At 37.9% G+C, this 26268-nt stretch overlaps 1 protein-coding gene across 1 annotated transcript in view; it reads left to right on the forward strand.

Annotated features, from left to right (window-relative positions):
• Positions 1–20798, forward strand: part of LOC130243405 (raftlin-like) — a 227051-nt gene extending 206253 nt beyond the window's left edge. Inside the window, exons 9-10 of the mRNA XM_056475567.1 lie at positions 11362–11437; positions 20248–20798. Of these exons, the coding sequence (XP_056331542.1) occupies positions 11362–11437; positions 20248–20703 (532 nt within the window). The 3' untranslated portion in view covers positions 20704–20798. The remainder of the gene's footprint in view (positions 1–11361; positions 11438–20247) is intronic.
• Positions 20799–26268: the final 5470 nt, after the last annotated feature.

Consider the following 26268-nt stretch of genomic DNA (forward strand, 5'->3'; position numbering starts at 1 on the left):
CGAATTAGTGACCTTCTTGCTGTGAGTCGATTGTGCTACCCACTGCGCCACCGTCACTGCAAAATATTAGGCTGAAGCACATATTTATAATTAGCCTGGGTTAAATATAGTGACTATATAAACCCCCGATCAAACTGCTGTCAGCAAGAACAAGCCTTAAGAGGCAGAGAACATCAGCAGTCAATTAATTTTTGTGTAAACACCTCATGGGGCGTCATTTCCAGTTTCAACCCAAAAGCAATAGTACGACCCACACAGACTAATGGTACATCCCAAAACTCATGGCAAAGTTCTGGGGGTATAAAGCCTCATTGGACCGCATTGAGAGTCAGATGTAATGACTGGCACAGGCAGAACTCCTCTGTTTGCGCACCGTAAAGAAATGTCAATACAAGCTAACTGATGACTCCTGTAATGGCGAGTGGAAGCTTCTGGCGACGTGGAAACCTGAAGTTCAGCATGTAATCTCCATCTGTCAAACCCACGCCTGCGTCAGGCCGATCACGCATTGGCCTTTCTCCCATACGTCAGCCTTCTATCCGTCGCCCAGCCCCTGCTGATTAATTACGGGCCTATTTTAAACTTTCACAAAATGCCACAACACACAACAGCGGCCGCAATGTGCCTAATTAATCAAAATGCTGCCCTAGATACTACAGAATCGTCACTTTTCAATGTCTTGGAAATGCTTGACCTTGTTTTCCTGGGTGGCGGGAAACGACGTGGTAAAACTCAGCACTTACTATATGTATAATGGCATTAAAATTGTTACCAGTGTTGATGAAGATGCTTTTCGGTTTATTGTGATACAAGTTCGCACACGGTGGCTCAGTGGTTAGCATAGCAAGAAGGTAGCTGGTTCGAGTCCAGGGTGTGCAAATTTGGCATTTCCATATGGAGTTTGCATGTTTGCGTGGGTTTCCTCCGGGTGCTCCAGTTTCTCCCACAGTCCAAACACATGCGCTATAGGTGAATTGAATAAACTAAATTGGCCACAGTGTGAACGAGAGAGTGTATGTGTGTTTACCAGTACTAGGATGCAGCTGGAAGGGCATCCACTGCGTAAAACATATGCTGGAATAGTTGGTGGTTCATTCTGCTGTGGCGGCCCTTGATTAATAAGGGATTAAGCCAAAGGAAAATGAATGAATTTTCCATCAAGAACATTAAAAAAAGCAGTAAATTATTTTTTTTGCCCTTTTCTTTTGCTTTTTCTTTCTTGTTTGTTATTAAGTTTAAAATGTGGTGGTGCAGTGGCGCAGTGGGTAGCACAATCGCCTAACAGCAAGGTCACTGGTTCGAGCCTCGACTGGGTCTGTTGGCATTTCTGTGTGGAGTTTGCATGTTCTCCCCGTGTTCGCGTGGGTTTCCTCTGGCTGCTCCGGTTCCCCCCACAGTCCAAACACTTGTGCTATAGGTGAATTGGGTGAGCTAAAATTGTCCGTAGTGTATGTATGTGAATGAGAGTGTATGGGTGTTTCCCAGTGATGGGTTGCAGATGGAAGGGCATTCCGCTTTGGCGACCCCTGATTATTAAAGGGACTAAGCCGAAAAGAAAATTAATGAACGAATTTTAACAAGCAGCAAAAATATATTTTTTGAGTGAAGTTAACCCAGGGCTGCTCAACCCTGTTCCTGGAGATCTACCTTCCTACAGAGTTCAGCTCCAACCCTTATCAAACACACATGAACCGATTCATTAGGACCTGAACAGCACTTGATAGTTACAGGCAGGTGTGTTTGATATGGGTTGCCACTAGGCATGGTCCAGTGTAAGATTCTGATAACCTTGATAAAAATATCACGGTATTATGATTACTAATAAGTTCTTTTTAAATGTCTGGGTAAAAAAAAAAAACACTTTTTAACCTTTTGAACACAATATATTTTATTTTGAGAAACATTTAAAATATTTTGGAAGAGTAAACATGTCAGGCTAGATGAATTATTGACCTCTGCTGTCTTCATTTGTTTTAAAAACAGATTTTTTTTACTATTTAAAACGGCATCTTTAGATATCTTTTCTGCTGAAGATACTGTTGTCCTAAAAAATAAACCAAAAAAAGTCAATAAAATTATCTCGCACATACCTTAGGAACGGTATAGCAGTGTATAATGGTATAATGTTGGCGGTTTTAAAACTTGACTTTTCCAAACCCCGGTATATCTTGAAAATGGTTATCGTCCCATGCCTTGTTCCCACTGAAATCTGCAGGAAGGTATTTCTCCAGGAACAGGGTTGAGTTAACTTAATTAACCCTGTTAAAGCATCTAAATTGCACATTTAGCTTAGTTCCTCATAAAATAACTAGTAAAATATCATATCCTGTCTTAATGTCAGAGACAAAAGCAATTATTTACAAGAAAATGGTTATTAAAACTATTTTTAGAATGTGTTGAAATAATTCTCTCTCTGTTAAACAGCACTGTGGAAATATCTGAATACACATTACACAGGATGGTATGGAATAAAATCACTGTCATAAATATTTCGTGCGTAAATAAAATTCACGCATCCGTAATTATAAAATTGTAAAGGAAAACGAAGCGTACTCGTAATTTTACGAGGGTACAATTTCAAAATTGATAAAACAATTTCTGTTTTATCTACCTATACTGGATAAATCTGTCTAATTTAGTTTGTTTTCTCTGGTGATCTTATCAGGTGTTTGTGAGTTACTTAAACAGTTAAAAAAGGTGACTTAATCAACAGATGTCATGTTATAGTTGAACACCGTTAAGTGATTCACTGAGAGACTCTGCGCTCGCTGCCTGTAATGTTAACTTGCATTATGCTAGCTCTCTATCCTCGGCCCGATCTTAATTTTGATTCTGTAAAATGTCCAAGAAACACAGCAAAAATGGACCTCATTAAGTTTCAACCTTTATTACAGCTCATGACGGACATTCTCAAAGAGGGAGTAACAGAAATCTTGCCTGAGACGGTGTGTCCAGCAGGCGTGCTGTTGTGATCGATGACTCTCGCTTGTTTATTAATGCCTGTGACAGCGGTGACGTAATTTTGACAGTGGGGTGTCGCTGTTTGATTTGTACTCGTAATCAGGACTTCGTGTCCGTGGTGAAACTGTAATTCGTGTTTGTAAAGTACACCCATCGTAAATTTATCAGTCGTATACAAACAGACAAAGAAAATGTCGTATCTGTGTCTGTTCTAATCGCAGATTTTGAAATTGTACCCTCGTAAAATTACGAGTACGCTTCGTTTTCCTTAATGATTTTATAATTACGGATGCGTGAATTTTATTTACGCACGAAATATTTATGACAGTGATTTTATTCCATAGATGGCTAATAAATTAGCATTCAACATTATATAAAGCACTAAAGATATCATCGAAATTTTGACTTTTTTTTTTCGTTTTTTTTTGCTCTTGTTGTTTTATTCTAGTTACGCTCGCATTTGTAAGTATAATCTGCAGAAAATGACTTTAAAAAGTAGTTCTTCTCCAGCAATCACGTTCACGAGTCGTGTCCAAACAAAACATGATAATTCCATGGCACTTGTTTGAATGCAGATGAGTTTGTTTGTTATCTGCACTATAATATTTCCACACACACAGAGAGAGACGAGGGCTTCTCATTGTTATGCGTCACAGCGCACCGAATGCTTGTACATTCATTACATTCAAAATTGCCAAAGTTACCATTCAATTAAGCCCTTAATGATGGGGGATTGTATAGGCGGCGCGTGTCGTCCTCTATAAAGCGGAGTCTAGTTTGGATGCTGGAGAGACAGAAGAGCAGAGCTGTAATTTCACCGTCCAGCCACTCGTTTACATTTTAATGGACTGAGGCTTGCAGGAATTCGGGTTTTGCCTCTTTGATTTAAGCAGGAAGCAGTTGAATAAATATACAGTTCCTTGACAAGCAAGAAAATAGGAAGTGGGAACGGAAAAACAAAACAAAAAACAGGGCGAATTAGACATTTGGTATTGATTGCAAGCTTATGCCAGACATGCAGAGGCCTAGTTGAAACTGGGAGTGTAAGAAAGCTTGAGAATGCTTAATACACTGAAAAAAAAATCTTCTTTGCAAAGTTGTTGCAAACAATTTACACTCAAAACAAATATTTTTGCTGCTTGTTCAAACTACTTATTCAAAATGAGCTGATCAACACATTCTTGAGGATTTTTGGGACTTCATTGTTTTATGTTCAATCCACTTAAATTTGTAAAAACAATTACGTTAACTTAATCAATTTGTGTTGGGGCAACATGAAGGAATTGTGTGGAACTCAGCTATTTTTACAGTGTATGTGGGCTGAATTTAAACTAATTATATTTAGTAATGTTCAGCTTGATTTGTTTGTTCAGCCCATATTCAAGTTCAAGTTCATTTATTTATAAAGCACATTTAAAAACAGTCACAAAACTGACCAAAGTGCTATACATGAGTCAAAGTAAAATAAAAAGACAGAATAAAAAACATAAAAAATAGGGGTGGGCGATATGACCTAAAATTAATATCACGGTATTTTTCATCTTTTGAACGGTGACGGTATAATATCATGGTATTACTTTCAATAGCAAAATAATATACATCTCAAGAAAGAACGGACAAAAGAAAGTCTCACTTCTATCACTCTTTAAAAGTTTTGGTTTGGGTCATTGTTAATGCTCAGTCTCGTTATGAGCTGATCTTCATTTCTCTGTGTTGGTGGAATAAAGGAGGCGAGTCAGCCGCACCAATTTATAAGCAGACAGAGCAGGATTCTCGCGATGACCACCAACGCATTTCCGCTCTTTGTTATGAGCTGTAGTTTCAGTGTAAACTTAGTAAAGGTGAGTTTCTTTGGCGATGATGTGTACAGTGTTAGATTTTATATTTAGCGGACATTTGCGCTGAACACGCGGTGAATGCAACGCATCGAGATTCGGGCACCTTCTCCGAAAACACTCGATTGATCTCAGCTGGCGGATCAACATTTACCTCATGTTATGATCGCTGTCATCTGCGCCATTATTATTATTATAACTTTAGGTGAGGTTTGCAAACCTGTGCACTTTTCACTCTTCAGCCGTTTGCATTTCCTGCAGTAACAAAAGCTCCCTGTTATCTGACAGCGGGAAGCGTTGAGTGACTGACAGCTAATATGAACCAATACAGCAGCAGGGTAGAGCGATTCAGCAAGTTTTTAGAAAAAATCAAATCAGATTGCACTACAACCATTATATTCAGACACACAAATGCTCCCAAATATATTATGAGGGCGCACATTAAATTTCGGGCGCACATGCGACCAAAATGGTTGCAATTTTGAGCCCTGTAGTATAAGGACATGTATTCAGACCACAACTGAACGTTTGAAGAAAATTGAATGCCTTATTATTTAGAATTAGCTATTATTGATGTAAATGCAGCTGTTCAAGGTGCATAATTGATTTATTACGGTATTGACGGTATTAGAAAATCCATGTCGTTGCGCAATGTCACACCGGTGATGACTATGACACCGGTGTACCACCCACCCCTAAAAAGAAGCTAAGAGAAACAACTCAAATTTGAAAAAAATGAAGCAGTAGAAAGGACTATTAAAATAAGCCAAGATAAATACGTACAATTTTAAGAGTGATTTAAAAATCAATAGTGATGGAGCCATTCTAATCGCAAGTGTTTCTACGTTTCAGTCTGAACTGAAGAACTAAAAGAAGATTTTGATCACTTGATTTAAGAGATCTTATGGGAGTGTAAAAATGCAACCATAAAAATAGTTTTCAACCACTTACCTTAAAAAGAAATTGTGCACACTAGAAAAAGCGTTGAAAAAAGTGAAATAGTTGTTCCTAAATAAACCATAAGAACTATGATGTTTTAACTCATTTTAAATACACTACCTGACGAAAGGTGATCCCAGTTATAAGAGCAAAAAATAATAACTTGACTTCTAGTTGATCATTTGGAAAAGTGGCAGAAGGTCGATTTTTCTGATGAATCAACACAATCTCATGGCAATTCGTAACTTTTTGATTTAGTGGCTAATTTGTACAAATTCGTACGATCTAATTCGTACAATTTAGTATGATTTGCTCATCCGCCAATGACGGTTGGGTTTAGGGGTGGGGTTAGGTGCCACGCCTCCTTTTTAAAATCGTACAATTTCGTACGACTAAACTTGTACGAATTCGTACAAATTAGCCACTAAACTGTCAAAACGTAAAATACTTACGTTTTATCGTGAGATCAGGCTGGATGAATCATCTGTTGAACTGCATCCCAATCATCACATATACTGGAGATGACCTATTGACCTAGGGAACCTGCATGAACCCAAGATTCTCACAGAAATCAGTCAAGGTGAAGGAAAAATCATGGTTTGAGGTTACATTAAGTATGGGGGCGTGCGAGAGATCTGCAGAGTGGATGGCAACATCAACAGCCTGAGGTATCAAGACATTTGTGCTGCAAATTACATTACAAACCACAGGAGAGGGCAAATTCTTCAGCAGGATAGCGCTCCTTCTCATACTTCAGCCTCCACATCAAAGTTCCTGAAAGCAAAGAAGGTGCTCCAGGATTGGCCAGCCCAGTCACCAGACATAAACATTATTGAGCATGTCAGGGGTAAGATGGAGGAGGCATTGAAGATGAATCCAAAGAGTCTTGATGAACTCTGGGAGTCCTGCAAGAACGCTTTCTTTGCCATTCCAGATGACTTTATTAATAAGTGATTTGAGTCATTGCAGAGATGTATGGATGCAGTCCTCCAAGCTCATGGGCGTCATACACAATATTAACTCTTTTCCCAATGCACCATGACTTTATATTCTATACTGGACATTCTTTCTGTTTAGTGACAAGACTTTTGTCTTAGCAAAGTCAGACTTTTACTGTTCTAATTAAATAAGTAAAAATCAAGGCATGATCATATTTTATTTTGGTAAAATAAGTGTAATCTAGAGGCTTTTGCCTTTCATATAAGCCACTTCTGATACCAAATGATCAACTAGAAGAATTATTTGTTGTTCCTAAAACTTGGATAGGCGACAAGACTTTTGTTCGATAGTATAAGTAGTTTTAACATGCAGCAAAAATCTTTTTTTTTCTGTGTAACCCAACTCCATCTTCTCAGAAGATTACGCAGCTTATCTGAACTGTCTGTTTTATCAACTTTTAAATGCGGGTTTTACAGCAAAAACTTGATGTTTGCCCAATGATGTGTTTAAGTTTCCTGCTCTACACATATTGGTGATAAAGCCCTGACAAGACGGCAGAAAAGAGAGATTTAGTCATCACAGGATTTCACCAAACACTTATTCATCCTTTCAATGCCGGATGTTCCCATTGGGGCTCACGGCTAAAATATTTAAACAGATCTCCAGGGGTTGGGGGAAGGGGGGTTTCTGCACCATGCAGCATTATTGGAGTTATAAATACTAGATAAGATGCTGAATAACCAAATGCAATCTGATAAACAGAGAGAGGCTGCTATGCAAAATGCTGGAAAAACAACAAGCACTTCAACCGGCTGATCATTTACAGCTGCTGTTTTATCAAAATGACCTCTGATTTTGGTCTGCTACACCATTTCTAATTAGGATAAATAAATGGATATAATGCAATAATAAAGGCTGTCAGACTTTTAATCCATGCCATAGATTTATTCATATTATTTTAGCACTGAATGTGAAATAAAATAATATTTAGTAGTGGAGCACATGCTTTAAGTGAATAATAGTACAATCCATTAAGCATTCTTTAAGGAACACAGCATCATTTGTCTTGTGCAGCATTACATTTGCCCCCTAAAAAAGGTAAATGTTTTATCTGAATGTATTTTAAAAGACTAATTAAATTGTTAATAATAGAAAATAATTATTAATCATTAATTATTTGATTATTCTCACCATTTTTATTACATTAAGTACACATATTTTTTGATTTGCCAAGAAAATATCCCCCACACCATTACACCACCACCACCAGCCTAAACCAGTGATACAAGACAGGATGGATCCATGCTTTCATGGTGTTGATGCCAAATTCTGACCCACCATCTGAATGTTGCCGCAGAAATCGAGACTCATCAGATCAGGCAACGTTTTTCCAATCTTCTATTGTCCAATTTTGGTGAGCCCGTGTGAATTGTAGCCTCAGTTTCCTGTTCTTAGCTGACAGGAGTGGCACCCGGTTTGGATGTGTAGTGTGTTCAGAGATGCTCTTCTGCAGACCTCGGTTGTATCAAGTGGTTATTTAAGTTACTGTTGCCTCTCTATCAGCTGGAACCAGTCTGGCCATTCTCCTCCGGCATCAACAAGGCATTTGCGCCCACAGAAATGCCGCTCACTGGATATTTTCTCTTTTTCTGACCATTCTCTGTAAACCTTAGAGACAGTTGAGTGTGAAAATCCCAGTAGATCAGCAGTTTCTGAAATACTCAGACCAGCCCATCTGGCACCAACAACCATGCCACATTCAAAGTCACTTAAATCACCTTTCTTCCGCATTCTGATGCTCGGTTTGAACTGCAGCAGATCGTCTTGACCATGTCTATATGCCTAAATGCATTGAGTTGCTGCCATGAGATTGACTTTTTAAAAATTTGCGTTAACGAGCAGTTGGACAGGTGTACCTAATAAAGTGGCCAGTGAGTGTATATAGGCGCATTAAACAAAACAGTCTTATATAAAAGTTATATTTATAAAATATGTGTCCAACTTATATCTGTAGGAACAGAAGGCTAATACTATTAAATGAGCTGTTGCAAAAAGAAATTACAAAATTTCAACTAAATGTATGGCTTTTGTCATAGTTCTCTTGATTTTTCCTTTTCATTAAAATTTTATTTCATATATGTCCCTAACATATTCATTAGGGCAGTGTTTCCCAACCCTGTTCCTGGAGGCACACCAACAGTACATATTTTGGATGTCTCCCTTTTCTGACCCATTAACTTCAGGTGTTGGAGTCTCTTCTGATGTTATGATAAGTTGATTCAGGTGTGTTTGATTAGAGAGAGGTTAAAAAATGTGTACTGTTGGTGTGCCTTCAGGAACAGGGTTGGGAAACACTGCATTAGGGTGCACTCTTTTTACACTGTGATATTAAGTTATTTTGTTAAATTTGTTCCAATTTTGGCTTTGGTGCTGACTAATATATATACACAAATATTAACATTGTTATTTCTTTAAATGGCAAACAGTAAAGAACTGAGCATTTCTACCTTTTCAAAGCCAATAGTGTTCAGCTTTTTCTGACGACTCCTCCCTCAACATTTTATTGGCTGTGGTTTGGTAGCTTGACTGAGCTGTTGTCAGATCATGTAGTGTGTGACCCCCCTCCTGTGGATCGTTTATGTAGTGTGACATAGTGAGAACACCACAGCGATTAAAAGACACAAGATCAAGTCATGTAGTGTGAACAGCACAGCGATCTGCCGATGTTTAAAATCATGTAGTGTGAACTAGGCTTAAGATGTTTTGACATGCCTTGACATTTGTGCTTATTTCAGCTACTTATTACATAGTATTGGTCAACACGTGTTGTTTTGTATTCAACACAACTGAACTACATTAATATGTGAGAAATATTGATGTACATGCTTGTGTTTTTAGAAGAAAAATATTGTGTGGTTAGTAGGTTTTGGAGAAAAAAATGGAGCTAAAATAAGGTCCAAAAAAAACACACTGTGAGTAACCAGTCTTATATGCTAGACTATTTACTTCACAATTATGTGAAAATTATTCTGTTCTCTCATTCAAACAAACATTACAATGATTTACATTTTCAGTTTTGGGTCAGAATACTGTGTTCATGGGAGTGACAATGGTCATGAATAATTCACACCTGGAGAGACAGAAGACACTCCCCCACTGGCTAATGTTCACCCATCAAGGTCATTCTAAAGCAATGTCCAGCTGCAAAAGCTAATCCAAACTAAATGCTTGTTGTATTACTTGAGGTATTATGATCATGTAAACATTCTGGGTAAACAATGTATGTGCACTTATACAGCATGAACAAACATATATTTGAATTGGTATAAAACGTGTTTGTAAAACTGTTGTAATAAAAACTCTCTTGTGCGTTAATCCAGCATTTAATAATAATTTCTGAATGACTCTGAGACACTGAGTACATTTACATGGACACCAATAATTTGATTTAATTGTGATTAAGGCAATACTCTGATTAAGGGTCTACCATGTAAACAGTTATGTTTGATTAATTTAATCAGATTAAGCTCATAATCGAACTAAAGAGAAATGGAATTAAGGCATGTGGAGTATGCCGATTTTAGTCGCATTATTGAAGTGCAGTACAGGCATGTAAACACCTAATCTAACCATTACCGTCATGTAGGACTTTCCGCTGCGTTTTGTGACAGGATAGTCCACATAAGCACACCCACATGGCTGTTTGACACTCTCTGCACCTACCGAGTCAGTGCAGACCACAGACACCTGCATCGTGAAATGCGGAGATTTTTTTTCTTCCATTCAGCATGCGGTATGAACAACTCCTCCAGCAGTTCATAGTTGCATCCAATATCTCGTTTGTCACGGGGGGCATGCATGAAATGATCCTGAATGAAAGTGAAAGTGCCAAACTGCAGTTAAAGTCGACAAATTAAAAATGAAACACCAGAAATTACCTGAAACTCCGGAGGAAATGCTGATAGCGCGGTGACACAATGACGTCAATCGAATTATGTGCTATAACATGTAAAATCTGATCATGAAAGGAGCATTCAAAAGCAACTCATGTAAACATCTTAATCTTATTATTGTCTTAATTAGATTAAGGCAAATAATTCGATTACTGATGTCCATGTAATCATAGTCACTGAAGTAGCGTAATGACAAAAGCTTTAAACACAAGAATAAAAATGTTTTAAACATGAAAAACAATTACCTTAAATCAAAATATTTTAAGACCTATATATATATATATATATAGACCAAATAAATGCAGCCTTAGTTAACTCTTTCCAAACTTTAGATCTGTACGATCAAGACTGAAAGTGTAATTTAAGCTCTTTTCGCCGTTATCAGGAGACGCCTCAAACCACGTATACTAAGTTGCTGACCCCTGAGGGTTAACTGTCTAGCCCAGGGATGGGCAAACTCGATCCTGGAGGGCCGGTGTCCCTGCATAGTTTTGCACCAACCCTAATCAAACACACCTGCTTGTAGCTTTCTAGTGATCTTGAAGACACTAATTAGGGTGTTCAGATGTGTTTGATTAGTGTTGGAGCAAAACTCTGCAGGGACACCGGCCCTCGAGGATCGAGTTTGCCCATACCTGGTCTAGCCAGCTAATCCAGCTTCATGGTACTAGCAGTTTGTCTGTAGTATTGTCACATCTAAATGACTAATCCACTTCTCATCCTCTCTCATGCAGTGATGGAAGTCTGGCCACCAAACAGATTGTTTTCCTCCAGAGACCAGTGTTGCCTCGCAAGAAGAAAGAATCCAAGGTGCGTGACCTTTAATTCCAGCCACACCACTACTAGCATAATGCTGTCAAACACACACACACACACACACACACACACACAGTTATTATTATATTCTTCACGCACATGTTTACATTCACTCCCTGCGGCCCGGCTGAAACATCTCCATAGTTTGTGTTAGCAGCCAGAGTCACACACCAAGTGTTTTCACAGGGTTCAATGTCGGCGTCAGGCATTTCCTTAAACGCCACATAAAATAGGGCTAAAAAAAGCACGCCCGAACAGAACAATGCATAATTTAAACAAAGATTTAGCTCCATGTCACTTCAAAGCGAACCGCGGCGAGTGTGTGTTTAGTGGGTGTTACTGCGTGTTTGGCTTTCCTGATGATATTTACTTACATGGTGTTGTCTTCTTACATTTTTTCGGGAAAAAGCACTGACGCAAACGAGCTGTGCCAAGCTTTAATCACCCTGTAACACTCGTCGCTTGTATACAGCATGTACGGTGGTCGAGAGAGCTTAAGAAAAACATGCAAATAGAAAAGACACCAGCAAATGACCAAAACGCTGACAGCACACAGGACGAATACTCACAATGCAAACACAAATTTAAAAACTGGTGGAAATCCTCACAACAAACGCACATTTTGATCTGAAAAACAAAAACAAGTTGAGTAAAGTTAGCATGTTGTATTTGTATTTTGTTGTTATTTTCATTGTTAGCCTACTTACGATGGCCCAAATTTGTTTTGTTTGCAATTTATTTTGTTAAATATTTTGTTTCAACAATTGATGAAGCATTGCAAATTTATTGTCAAGAACCATTAAGTTATATTAGGTGTAGGATATTAAGTTAATTTAGCCATCTTATATAATAATGATTCACAGTTAATCGTCAGTTTATTAAAGGGCCACGAAACCCCCCTGTCTCAGCAGGGTGTTTTCACACCTCGTTTGAAAGAAGTCAGGAAAGTGGGTGTGTCCAGCTCTGTTCAGGTGGGAGTGTCTGAGGAGGGAAAGAGGGAAGGTTTTGCATGAAAATGGGAGTTTCCGTTTGAGCATGCGCTGGTTTTCACCAAGGCAAAACAAACACAGACGCAGTGGGGAAAGATAGTGACTGTGTTTACATGGACATCAGAAATCAAATTATTTTCCAAATTATTAATTTGTCAACTTTAACTGCAGCTTGGCACTTTCACTTTCATTCAGTAACATTTCATGCATGCCCCCCATGACAATCGAGATATTGGATGTGAGGAACTGCTGGAAGAGTGTAGTTTTAATGGAATGTTTGATACCGCACGGTGAATGGGAGAAAAATAACCTCCGCATTTCTCTGTAACTTAGATTCACTCGCTAGGTAACATCAGAATGTGTGTGTATAGACTGTCCTGTCACAAAATGCAGCGAAAATCCTACACGACGGTAATAGTTGGATTAAGGTGTTTACATGTTTACATTCGGAGAGCAGCATTTACAGCGGATCTTTTAGTCTATAATATCATACTATAATATTGTAGTGATAGTAACGTACTGTTAACTTAGTAACTAAATCATTTTCGCCACAGTGGAATGAACCACCAACTTATCCAGCACGTTTTACGCAGCGGATGCCCTTCCAGCTGCAATCCATCACTGGGAAACACCCACTCATTCTCATTCACACACATACACTACTGACAATTTAGCTTACCCAATTCACCTGTACTACATGTCTTTGGACTTGTGGGGGAAACGGGAGCATATCTGAATTTATATTCTGTGCAAAATTGTTTACAGATATCCAGTCCTTGACCACAAATAAAGAATAAAACAAGTATTGCACTCTTCTCTGCCAGACTTTTTAAATCACAGTATTACTTTATAATGATAGCTTCATCTTATTTTTTCTTCCCCTTTTTAGCTTTCTTATCAAGTTAAGTCAGATTTATTAGTGTAGTGAATCATCTAATTTCATTAATTGTCTCAGGGATTTTTCATTCAGTGTAATATTCATATATATTAAGTATATTTACTCAATGCCAATCCTTTCTGCCCATTCTAGTGTTGGGCTCATGACTGGGCTCTTCACTGTTAGCATTAAACTGGACAAGAGGCTGCTGCTGCTGAAGAGCTAACGTTACAGTACAAGAAAAAGTTCGGTAAATAAACGGGGGTTTGCAGACATTGTTGTTTTGCACTGCTCCTAACTAGCTTAACGTTAACTTACCGGCTGTTTCATCGTCTTCATGTATTGTTGTACTCTCGCTGCCGCTGGTTTTAATGAAAAATGTACTCAGCTTTTTAAAATTCTGGCCTTCTCAGCGCCATCTTTGCGCTTTTTATTATCAATTTTTCATCTCTCGCGTATCTCTTAACAAATGCTTTTGCTGATGAGCAAGATGTCGCTGTTGGAGTCGTCGAATGATAATTAAGTCATCATTAACCTGCAGGCTGCATTCTGCTCATAGGGCTGTGTGAAAATAAATAAAAAGAGTGAAGCTGCAGTAAAATAATGAATAAAAAGACTGAGGCCATGGTCAAATAAATAAATAAATAAATTAATTAATTAATTAATGAATAAATAAACAAATAAATAAATAAATGAATGAATGAATGAATAAATAAATAAATAAATAAATGAATGAATGAATGAATGAATGAATGAATGAATGAATGAATGAATGATCGAATGAATGAATGAATGAATGAATGATCGAATGAATGAATGAATGAATAAATAAATAAATAAAAGTGCGACTGCTGAAAGTACAGGCAGCTAGAGATACCAGCCCTCGCGGCCAAAAAAATGGACCAGTCCACCGGGAATACTCCTGGTCCCCCCATTAGCCAATCTGGGCCTGCCCACAGTCCAAATACATGCACTATAGGTGAATTCAATCAACTCAATTGGCAGTAGTGTTTGTGTGTGAATGCGAGAGTGTATGGGTGTTTCCCAGTACTGGGCTGCGGCTGGAAGGGCATCCACTGCCTAAAACATATGCTGGAATAGTTGGCGGTCCATTCCACTGTGGCATACTCTGATAAATCAGAGAATAAGCCGAAGGACAATGAATGAATATGTGAACGACAATAGAATAGAATGGGATGTTGATCTCTGCTTTATCAACTTTTGATGTTGAAACTCAACTCTGCAGGGACTTTTAATTACGTTTTAGTAGTTTGAAATAATATAATGTATTTGAAATAATATAGAGAGAATATAAGTCTATAAAGAGAATATAAGTCTGGAAAATAACAGAATGGCTGCGTCCGAAATTGCATACTTTCATACTGTATAGTATGCTAAAAACAGTATGCGAGCCAAGTAGTATGTCCGAATTCGTAAAAATTTTAAAAACAGTATGGAAGAAGTACCCGGATGACTTACTCCTTCTGGCGAGATTCTGAAGTGCGCATCCGATGCATGTTACGCTATATCATGATCCCCCCAGTGTGAAGCAACGCAACTGATCATGACAAAATGGCGGATGTAGTACGTCCGAGTTCCATTTATACTACTCACATTCATACTGTATAGACCTTTTTCATGGATGTTTAGAACTTCCGTTTACAGTGTTTACGACAAGTAATTTGCGATCCGAAAATGGGTTTCAATAGCGTTTTGAGTGGATTACGGAGTGTTTTGTGACACACAACTTTAGCTGTTATAATCTGTCAGATGTGATTCAAGCACGAGAGAAAAACGCTCTCCTAGTTCATGTGTCTGCCGTCAGAAATACAGTGTTTGTGTGTGTGTGTTCCCGACCTGTAAGCTCAGCAGCTCTTCAATGTGCGCACACACAAACGTGTACTTCACTGCATTATAGAGCAAACCAGATTACTGGCATGAAACTTAACAGGTATGTAAGTCGAGACCAATAAAAGTCTGTTACTGATACTCTGCTGGCTGATTTGCATGTTGTTTCTAATTGGGAGCAGTTTGTGTTTCATCTAGTTAGTTTGTGTTGTGTTGTGTAGTATTTACCACAGTATGTGTTTTTCTGTCATTTCAAAACTCCATCTTATTTTCACTTAATGACACTTATTCAATCAATGTGTTAGTGGGACAGTACAGGCTACATGTGTGTGTCAAACATTTAGATGAATTACATTTGTTTGGGCTGGTTATGTTTGAAACAAAGAGAAAATGTTGACTTTAGCGATGACCAGGCTTCATTTAAACGGCACAAGGCGAGGGGAAAATGCCTCGCAGCAGTTGTTTTCTATCCTATTAGACCACATTTTTTTAAATAACCAGTCCAGGAGGTGGCGCTGATCGACAGCAGTATAAATAAAATAGATTAAAACTATCGTTTCAAAGCTGTCCAAATGTGACTGTTCATACGCATCAGCTGTCGAGCGGAAGTTCTTAGCATTCTCCTTGCGCATACACGCAAAACATAATGGGTAATTTTGCATTCTAAGAAAAAGGTCTATAGAACGTACTTTTCTAATGGTCGAGTAGTACATTTAATTTCAAATGCAGTACCTACTGGGTAGTAGGCAATTTCGGACACAGTCAAATTGTTATGGCAGTTTATTAGGTTTTTGTAGCGTAATATACAACACCAACCCAGACAAAATATCACTTTAAACTATTAAAAATGTTAATAAAAGTCACTTTTTGGAACTTTTCAGTGTTAAAAGTTGTTGGAAGAAAGAGAAAGCTCCATTAATGCAGTTCAAAAGCATAAATAAACCAGATAAAGTTAAAAACAAAATATGGAAAACTGCTAATTTACGGATTTGATTTTTAGATTAGTTTGAACGAACAACAAAAATACTTTTATAACAAAAATAATTGTTGCTAGTGTTTTTTGTTTTAAGTTGCAGCGTGTTGAGCTGTCTGGGCCACCGTATATACATAATCCAATGCTTTGTGAATTCATATTCACGACCATAACAAACTGAAGAGAGAATCTAAATGAACTTTTTACAAAACAAAAACGTCACGTGGCTCGCAAGGCCCTTCTGTCTCGCACATCTGCATCTCAATGAGGACACAACGCCTTTGTGTCAACCCTTTTTCATGCAGGAATCATCTTGCATATTCATAAGACAGAAACAATCCGTTTTTTATGCACGCATTTACACGACTTGAAGGAAACAGGGTTAGAAGCTGAAGGGTTCACTGATTGATAGCAGAGCGAGAGATGCGAACATCGAAACAGTAATTTATGCAAATGAAAGGCGGAGACATGTCAGGAAGCAGCCAATCACAGTCACGGTGAGGTCTGATACTGCGTACTGAAGTGCATAAATGTGATGGGTTTGTTTTAGTAATTTTGCAAGTGTAACAACTGCTTGTTGGTTGAAGAGCTAAGAGAGTTTTAAAGATTAGCTCACCTAAAAATGAGAATTCTGTTAATTACACTGTTCCAGTCTCCTGAGACTTTTCATTCATCTTCCGAACACAAATGAACATATTTTAGATAAAATCCAAAAGCTATCTGACTATTCATATACAGCAATGGCCCTGATATTTTAATAAAATACGTTTAAAATAGGAACTAAAAACATTGCCTAAACTTTTCATGTGACTTCAGTTCTTCAGCTATAATCATACAAAGCTCCAAGAACAATTTTTGTAGATATGGATGGATGGATGGACGGATGGATATATGGATGGATGTGATAGAAAAATAAAATTAGATATGGATGGATGGATATATGGATGGATGTGATAGAAAAATAAAAGTAGATATGGATGCATGGATGGATGGATGGATGGATGGATGGACGGATGGATATATGGATGGATGTGATAGAAAAATAAAATTAGATATGGATGGATGGATATATGGATGGATGTGATAGAAAAATAAAAGTAGATATGGATGCATGGATGGATGGATGGATGGATGGAGAATGGATATATGGATGGATGTGATAGAAAAATAAAAGTAGGTATGCATGGATGGATGGATAGATGGATGGAAGGACAGATGGAAGAATGGAGTGATAGACGGATGAATGGAATAGAAAAATGAAAGTAGATACGGATGGATGGATGGATGGATGGATGGATGGATGGATGGACGGATGGACGGACGGATGGATATATGGATGTGACAGAAAATTAAAAGTAGATAAGGATGGATGGATGGATGGATGGATGGACGGATGGATAGATGGAAGGATGGATGGATGGATGAAAGGATGGAGGCATAGATGGACGAATGGAATAGAAAAATAAAAGTAGATACGGATGGATGGATATATGGATGGATGTGATAGAAAAATAAAAGTAGATATGGATGGATATATGGATGGATGGATGTGATAGAAAAATAAAAGTAGAGATGGATGGATGGATGGTTGCGATAGAAAAATAAAAGCAGAGATGGATGGATGATGGATGGATGGATGGAATAGAAAAAGAAAAGTAGATATAGATGGATGGATGGTTGCGATAGAAAAATAAAAGTAGATATGGATGGATGGACGGACGGACTGGCAGATGGATGAATGGAATAGAAAAATATGGATGAAGAAGATATGGATGGATGGATGGTATAGAAAAATAAAAGTAGATATGCATGGGTGGATTAATGGATAAATGGATGGATGGAGGGAATAGAACAATAAAAGTAGATATGGATGGATGGATGGTTGCGATTGAAAAATAAAAGTAGATATGGATGGATGGATGGTTGCGATAGAAAAATAAAAGTAGATATGGATGGATGGACAGACGGACGGGCAGATGGATGAATGGAATAGAAAAATATGGATGAAGAAGATATGGATGGATGGATGGATGGATGGTATAGAAAAATAAAAGTAGATATGCATGGGTGGATTAATGGATAAATGGATGGATGGAGGGAATAGAAAAATAAAAGTAGATATGGATGGATGGATGGTTGCGATTGAAAAATAAAAGTAGAGATGGATGGATTAATGGATAGATGGGTGGATGGATGGATGGATGGTTGCGATTGAAAAATAAATTGAAAAATAAAAGTAGAGATGGATGGATTAATGGATAGATGGATGGATGAAGGGAATAGAAAAATAAAAGTAGATATGGATAGGTGGATGGATGGAAGGTTGCGATTGAAAAATAAAAGTACAGATGGATGGATGGATGGAATAAAAGTAGATACGAATGGACAGAATAGATAAAAGTAGATGTGGATGGATAGATGGATGGATGGAACAATAGAAAAATAAAAGTAGATGTGAATGGATGCAAGGATGGATGGATGGATGGATGGAATAGAAAAATAATAGTAGATATGGATGGACGGAATAGAAAAAAGTAGATGTGAATGGATTAATGGATGCGGCAGAAAAATAAAAGTAGATATGGATGGTTGGATGGATGGATGGATGGATGGATGCATGGACAGATGGATAGATGGATGGACAGACGGAATAGAAAAATAAAAGTAGATATGGATGGATGGACAGACGGGCGGAATAAAAAAAAGTAGATGTGGATGGATGGGAAAAATAGAATAATAGAAGTAGATATGGATGGAATGGTGGATGGAAGCAATAGAAAAACAAAAGTAGTTATGGATGGATGGATGGATGGATGGATGGATGCATGGACAGATGGATAGACGGATGGATCTTTCTTATATGGATGGATGAATGGATGGATGGATGGTCAGACGGACGGAAAAAAAAGTGGATGGATGGGAAAAATAGAATAATAGAAGTAGATATGGATGGAATGGTGGTTGGAAGCAATAGAACACAAAAGTAGGCATGGATGGATGGAAACAATAGAAAAACAAAAGTAGTTATGGATGGATGGATGGATGGATGGATGGATGGATGGATGGATGGATGGATGGATTGATGGATGGATGGATGGATGCATGGACAGATGGATAGACGGATGGACAGATGGAATAGAAAAACAAAAGAAGATATGGATGGATGGATGCATGGACAGATGGATAGACGAATGGACAGACGGAATAGAAAAATAAAAGTAGATATGGATGGATGGATGGATGGATGGACAGACGGACGGAATAAAAAAAGTAGATGTGGATGGATGGGAAAAATAAAATAATAGAAGTAGATATGGATGGAATGGTGGATGGAAGCAATAGAACACAAAAGTAGGGATGGATGGATGGAAACAATAGAAAAACAAAAGTAGTTATGGATGGATGGATGGATGGATGGATGCATGGACAGATGGATAGACGGATGGACAGATGGAATAGAAAAACAAAAGAAGATATGGATGGATGGATGGATGCATGGACAGATGGATAGACGAATGGACAGACGGAATAGAAAAATAAAAGTAGATATGGATGGATGGATGGATGGATGGACAGACGGACGGAATAAAAAAAGTAGATGTGGATGGATGGGAAAAATAAAATAATAGAAGTAGATATGGATGGAATGGTGGATGGAAGCAATAGAACACAAAAGTATGGATGGATGGATGGGAACAATAGAAAAACAAAAGTAGTTATGGATGGGCGGGCAGATGGGAACAATAGAAAAATAAAAGTAGATATGGATAGGTGGATTTTTCAAATATATTCAGATACTGAACTGAGCTAAACTGAACTAAACTTAAACACTAAACTGAACTACACTGTTCCAATTTACTATGACTTTTTATGTGAAGCTGCTTTGACACAATCTACATTGTAAAAGCGCTATACAAATAAAGGTGAATTGAATTGAATAGATATATAAATGTTCAAATACACATTTTGAATTCTGCCAAAAATAGAAGTGTGCACATTTTTGATTTATCATGAACACGGTGATTTAAGAATCCCTTTTTAAAGAGAGATTCATGAATTATTAATCAAGGCTACGTCTTTATCTCACAAAACTGTCTGCATTTTTGTTTTGTTTCAGAAAGTCATCTTTAAAGCAAGAAACAAGTCCAACAAGAACTCGGTCAAAGACGCACCAAAGAACAAGAAGAAGAAAGACTCCACGCCCACAGTGGAGAAAGAGATAAGCGATCAAAAGGTCGAGAGGAGCGTTGAGGACACCTACACGAGTGTGAATGAACGACGGCCGGAAAAACAGAATAATGAAGCTGACGCTCAAGTGCAGAGCCAACAGAAACAGGACACAGAGGAAGGGAAGTGGGCGGAGGAAGTGACGGCTGCAGGAAGTGAGGTAGGAGGAGGAAAACAAGAAGAAGTGAGTGGAAACGGTGAGAAAGATGGAAGTGCTAAAGATGAGGTAGACGGTAAAGCGGAAGAGCAAAGTGTGAAAATAGAAGCTGAAACAGGGTCGTGTAAAGACCAGAAAGATGATGATGAGGTGGACAAACCGGAGGAGCCATCAGCCAATCAGGATTGAGGTGGCACTTAAACCCACAAGACCAATGGAAGGTGGAGCTTTATGAATGTTTAAAATGCTACCCTGCAAAAAACTAAACAAAAAAAACAACACACACTTTGCTAATCAACGTTTTGTCTTGTTATTTAGTATCTAAACATCACTAGGGGCCATTCACACAAGCTTTTTTTTATTCCAACATGCTACGATTTTCTATGTGATAAATACATAGTGCTATACCAGCCGATTCGAATGTTATCACTCGATTGAAGGGCCGTTATCAGCTGATACAAATGGGCCAGTAGGGGCGTTCTGCACCTATTGGTAGGCCTAGAAGGCTGTAATCAACCATTTACATTTCAGGTATATTATATTATTATATTATTATATATTATTAGCCCCCTTACGCAATATTTATTTTCAATTGTCTACAGAACAAGCCACTGTTATACAATGACTTGCATAATTACCCTAACTTGTCTAATTAACCTAGTTGAGCCTTTAAATGTCACTTTATGCTGAATTCTAGTGTCTTAAAAATATGTAGTCAAATATTATTTACTGTCATCATGGCAAAGATAAAGGAATTAGTTATTAGAAATGAGTTATTAAAACTATTATGATTAGAAATGTGTTGAAAAAAATCTGCTCTCCGTTAAACAGAAATTGTAGAAATAATTGTGGACCAATCAGAATGTCTCAGAGGCGGGGCAAGCATTGTGAGTTTCTGTTTACAGTAGCAAGTTGACATGACAACGGTGGCGGAGTGTTAAACATTTTTAAAAACATTCCTAAATGTTGCGTCTCACCTTTTTAGAGATGTATGAACGGCCCCTTAAAGGAACAGTTCAGACAGAAATGAAAACTTACCTTAAACTTACATTTTCATGAGATTCAAAACCGTTACAGGTTTTTGTCTTCTGTTGAATACAAAAGAAGATATTTTGAAGAATGTTGGAAACCAGTAGCCATTGACAGCCATAGTAGGAAACACTAATAGTACTACTATGGTCTAGGGCTGCACAATATTGGAAAAAGACATATATTGCAATATTTTTCTTTTCTGCTATTATTACTGCAAATGACTGGAATAACTTGATTTGGAAATAATTAATACTTTCATATTCTTTAGGATGATTTTGTAAGTCCATTTGTAGAAAATATAATTAACAAATTACCAGCATTAGAGCAACGATATAAATGAATACTATTCAGGTACAGAAATAATCAAATTTACAAGAAAGTTGTGTAGTCTTCATTGCATAAATAATTTTATAAAACTAATGTTCGTTAAAGCTACATAATATAATACAACCCCAAATCAGTAAACGTTGGTACTGTTGCTCCAACACAATCTCACGGCAATTCGTAACTTTTTGATTTAGTGGCTAATTCGTACAAATTTGTACGATCTAATTCGTACAATTTAGTACGATTTGCTCATCCGCCAATGACGGTTGGGTTTAGGGGTGGGGTTAGGTGCCACGCCTCCTTTTTAAAATCGTACAATTTCGTACGACTGAACTCATACGAATTCGTACGAATTAGCCACTAAACTGTCAAAACGTAAAATACTTACGTTTTCTCGTGAGATCAGGCTGGTTGCTCACATTATGACTTGTTTGCGGGAAGAATAGGACAAAATTACACCTGTAACACTTCCGCAGTTGGCGTCTTCAGTCCCTGAACGTCTTTTAAGTATTGTGAATAGTAATGGCAACATTACAAAATAGTAAATGCTTTACTGATCCAACTTTTCTTGAAATGTGTTGCAAGAACCAAAATTGTAATACATGTATATTTTAGGAAAGAAAAAAACTATAAAAACTATGAGGAACACATTAAATAATGTTTATTGTATTGTCTGCAATGAAATACAAGTCAAAGTCCATTTAAAAATCACTACTTTCTTTTTTTATTTGTGTTTTTCCTTCAACTATTAGCTCAACTATTTCTGATTTGGGGTTGTAATTCCAAATGCTTTAAAATGCTTGCTGACAACACGCAAATAATAAACTTTCGATTTATTATGGTTGCACTGAAACGTCTCCACAATTTTGATGTGTTCTGAACTGTCTACCAGGTCAACTATAATCCAGACTCCACATTGCAGATTCTGCAATGTGACTCGTGGATTCACAAATTGCGATGTTAATGCTAAAACTATATACACTACATGACAAAAGACTTGTCGCCTATCCACGTTTTAGGAACAACCAATAATAACTTGACTTCTAGTTGATCATTTGGTATCAGAAGTGGCTTAATGAAAGGCAAAAGCCTCTAGATTACCCTTATTTTATCCAAATAAAATATGATCATGCCTTGATTTTGAATTACTTAATTAGGACAGTAAGGTCTGACTTTGCTTAGACTAAAGTCTTGCCACTGAACAGAAATAATGTCCAGTATAGAATATAAAGTCATGCTGCAGTGGAAACAGAGTGAATATTGTGTCAGACTCCATCATGAGCTTGGAGGACTGCATCCATACATCTCTGCAATGACTCAAATCACTTATTAATAAAGTCATCTGGAATGGCAAAGAAATCGTTCTTGCAGGACTACTGGAGTTCATCAAGACTCTTTGGATTCATCTTCAATGCCTCCTCCTTTATTTTACCCCAGACATGCTCAATAATGTTCATATCTGGTGACTGGGCTGGCCAATCTTGGAGCATCTGGACCCCATGATTTTCCCTTCACCAAACTTGACTGATTTCTGTGAGAATCTTGGGTCCATGTGGGTCCAATAGGTCTTCTGCAGTATTTGTGATGGTTGGGATGCAGTTCAACAGATGATTCATCATAAAAATCGACCTTCTGCCACTTTTCCAAGTGATCAACTAGAAGTCAAGTTATTATTTAGTGCTCTTACAACTGGGATCCACGGCAATACTTTTGTCATGTAGTGTATTGTGCAGCTGTACTATGGTCAGTAGCTACTAGTTAATATCGTTTCTCCAAACATGTTCTTTTGTATTTAACAGGACAACGAAACTCAAGTGGAGTAATTTTTATTTCTGTGTGAACTCTCTCTTTAAAACTAAACCAGTTCACAAGGCGTTGTGCATGAAACAACAAGACAAAGACAAATGCAATGCAGTGAGACTGGAAAAGGTCTTGTTATAGTGATTTTTAGATACCAAGACAAAACGACTTGGTTGTTGTTGAGTAGCATACAGTTTCCGACAGGTACACTGTCATGGCAAACACCTCACCTGACATTTTCACCAATACTGAACCTTTTACTCGCTCGATAGCATCCCTTCCCCATCGAGATCTTTAAATGAAGCGAAAGGACTCCAGTATCTAGGAAGGAGGAGCAGAGATGGGGAGAGATTGTTATCGGTAAATGCACTGGATGGGAAAACCACATTAATATTTACTGGATAAGCCCAGAGGGCTGAGACAGACTCAAAGACGGCATGGAGGAGACGGTTACTGTTGCGAGAAGCAATCTATTGTGATGTAAGGTGGTGCATATGTTTGTGTATGTTTTCGTTTACGCTTATATCAATATTTCATGTTGGCGTCCAAACTGAAGGGTCAGATTTTTTTTTTTTTTTTAAGAATTTAAGTGAAGGTAACACTTTACAATAAGGTTGTATTAAATAATGTTAGTTAATGCATTTACTAGCATGAACAAACAATGAACAGTACATTTACTACAGTATTTGTTCATGTTAGTTAACGTTAGTTAATGAAAATACAGTTGTTCATTGTTAGTTTGTTAACTCAGTGCATTAACTCATGTTAACAAGCATGAATTTGGATGTTAATAATGCATTAGTAAATGTTCAATTATGATTAATAAATGCTGTACAAGTATTATTCATACGTAGTTCATGTTAGTAAATGCATTAACTAATGATCCTTATTGTAACGTGACCAAAACGCACCTGGTTGAGAAATGTACTGGGGATGTTTCTATGAAGTTTGTTGTGCAATTGGAGCAACTTTTTTGGGATTTGGGTTGGTTGGTAACTTTCAGAGCGTATCTACCACTAATTTAAAGGAATAATTCATGTGGAAATGATAATAATAATAATATCTCTCATCATTTACTCACCCTCACGTTGTTGCAAATATGCATAACTGTTATATGGAAGGTCAATTTGTGAAACTTTTCGACCCTCTAAAGCAGTGTTAATTTCGTTGACGAAAGATTTTCCTCATAATTTTATTGACGAACAAGTTTCTATCGACGAAAACTAGATGAAACCTTAATAAAAATTAAGTGATGATGACTACAACTAATAAAATATACTGACATTTTCGTTGACTTATGAAAACGAGACGAGAATGTGATTGGTGGACAATATTTTGGAAACTATCCAATCAGAATTAATCTTGGTGTGTATTACGCCCCAAGTCTAGAGGAAAACAACATAAGCATAATAAATGAAAAAAAAAAGTGTTGTGGGTGGTGGATTTCCCAAACACAAAATGCAAAATATCCCCCTCTGTCGACAACCAAACTCGGACACTCAGTTGAGAGTAATTGAATAGATTTATCATAGAAAAAATTTGTAGTTGAAAAGAGCATCTCTTCAGAGTGGTCACAGGCCAAAAAGTTGTCAGCATACAGAACATGAACCGTTATACAAGACTAAAGGTTGGTCGTCGGCTGGAGGGGTATGGAAAATCCAAGAGCTCTCCACCCCCAGCAACCTGTCGCACCACAAATGAGCTCCTCGAACCCTGCCGGAAGTACCTATAGACTGATTTCACGCGGCCGCCATTTTTAAAAGCGAAATCGAGGCTGCGGTGGGAAGAATCCCGGAAGTATCGTTGGGAGTTACATTGGAACGTTGTGTAGCTTGCTGTATATCTTATCAGCGAAGAGAAAGTGACACAAATTTATCATTTCACCGCCTTCCGAGTGACCCGAAGGTCCGTTCTGAATGAATGGTGAAAATAAAAAGGGATATCAGAGCTTATTTTCAGCTAAGTTAAGGGAAATGGCACTAGTTAGCTAGCGTTTTCTTTCCCAAACACACGTTTTAGACGCCATTTATCAAACGCGAGTTAATGAACTTATTCTTTCACTATATTAGACTTGTCACGATACTGAATTAAAAGAAAAACCATCAATTTCCCGCTAACATTTAAGGCACTGTTGATGGCTTTCTTAAAACAGCGCTGATTTGCCATTGTGTTCACGTGATCAACAGAATAGCTTGTGATTGGCCGAGAAGGTCATCAGTTCACCCTCCGCTGTTTACCGAGTACAAACACAGACGAGCCGAGCGATCTGCTTGATGACTCGACTGATCTTCATCTTCATGGCTGCTTCGCGCTCGCGTCTCCGTGTATCTGTGTTTGCACTGGGTGAAGGGCAGTAAACTGAGTGCAAACACAGATACAAGGAGACTGGAACGCGAAGCAGCCGTGAAGATCAGTCGAGTCATCTGCGCTCAGCGGCGCTTCAATGTTAACTCAGCGGGAAATAGATGGTTTTAAAACTTCAGTACCGGGACAACACTATTACAGACAACACGAGGGTGTGCTACAGTGTTTTATCGCTCACTGGGTAACATAGACTGAAGCAGGGAAGCGTCCCCACGCTGTTTACCTGCTGCC

Source organism: Danio aesculapii, chromosome 16 (assembly GCF_903798145.1).
Source record: "Danio aesculapii chromosome 16, fDanAes4.1, whole genome shotgun sequence".
NCBI classification, from domain to species: Eukaryota; Metazoa; Chordata; class Actinopteri; order Cypriniformes; family Danionidae; genus Danio; species Danio aesculapii.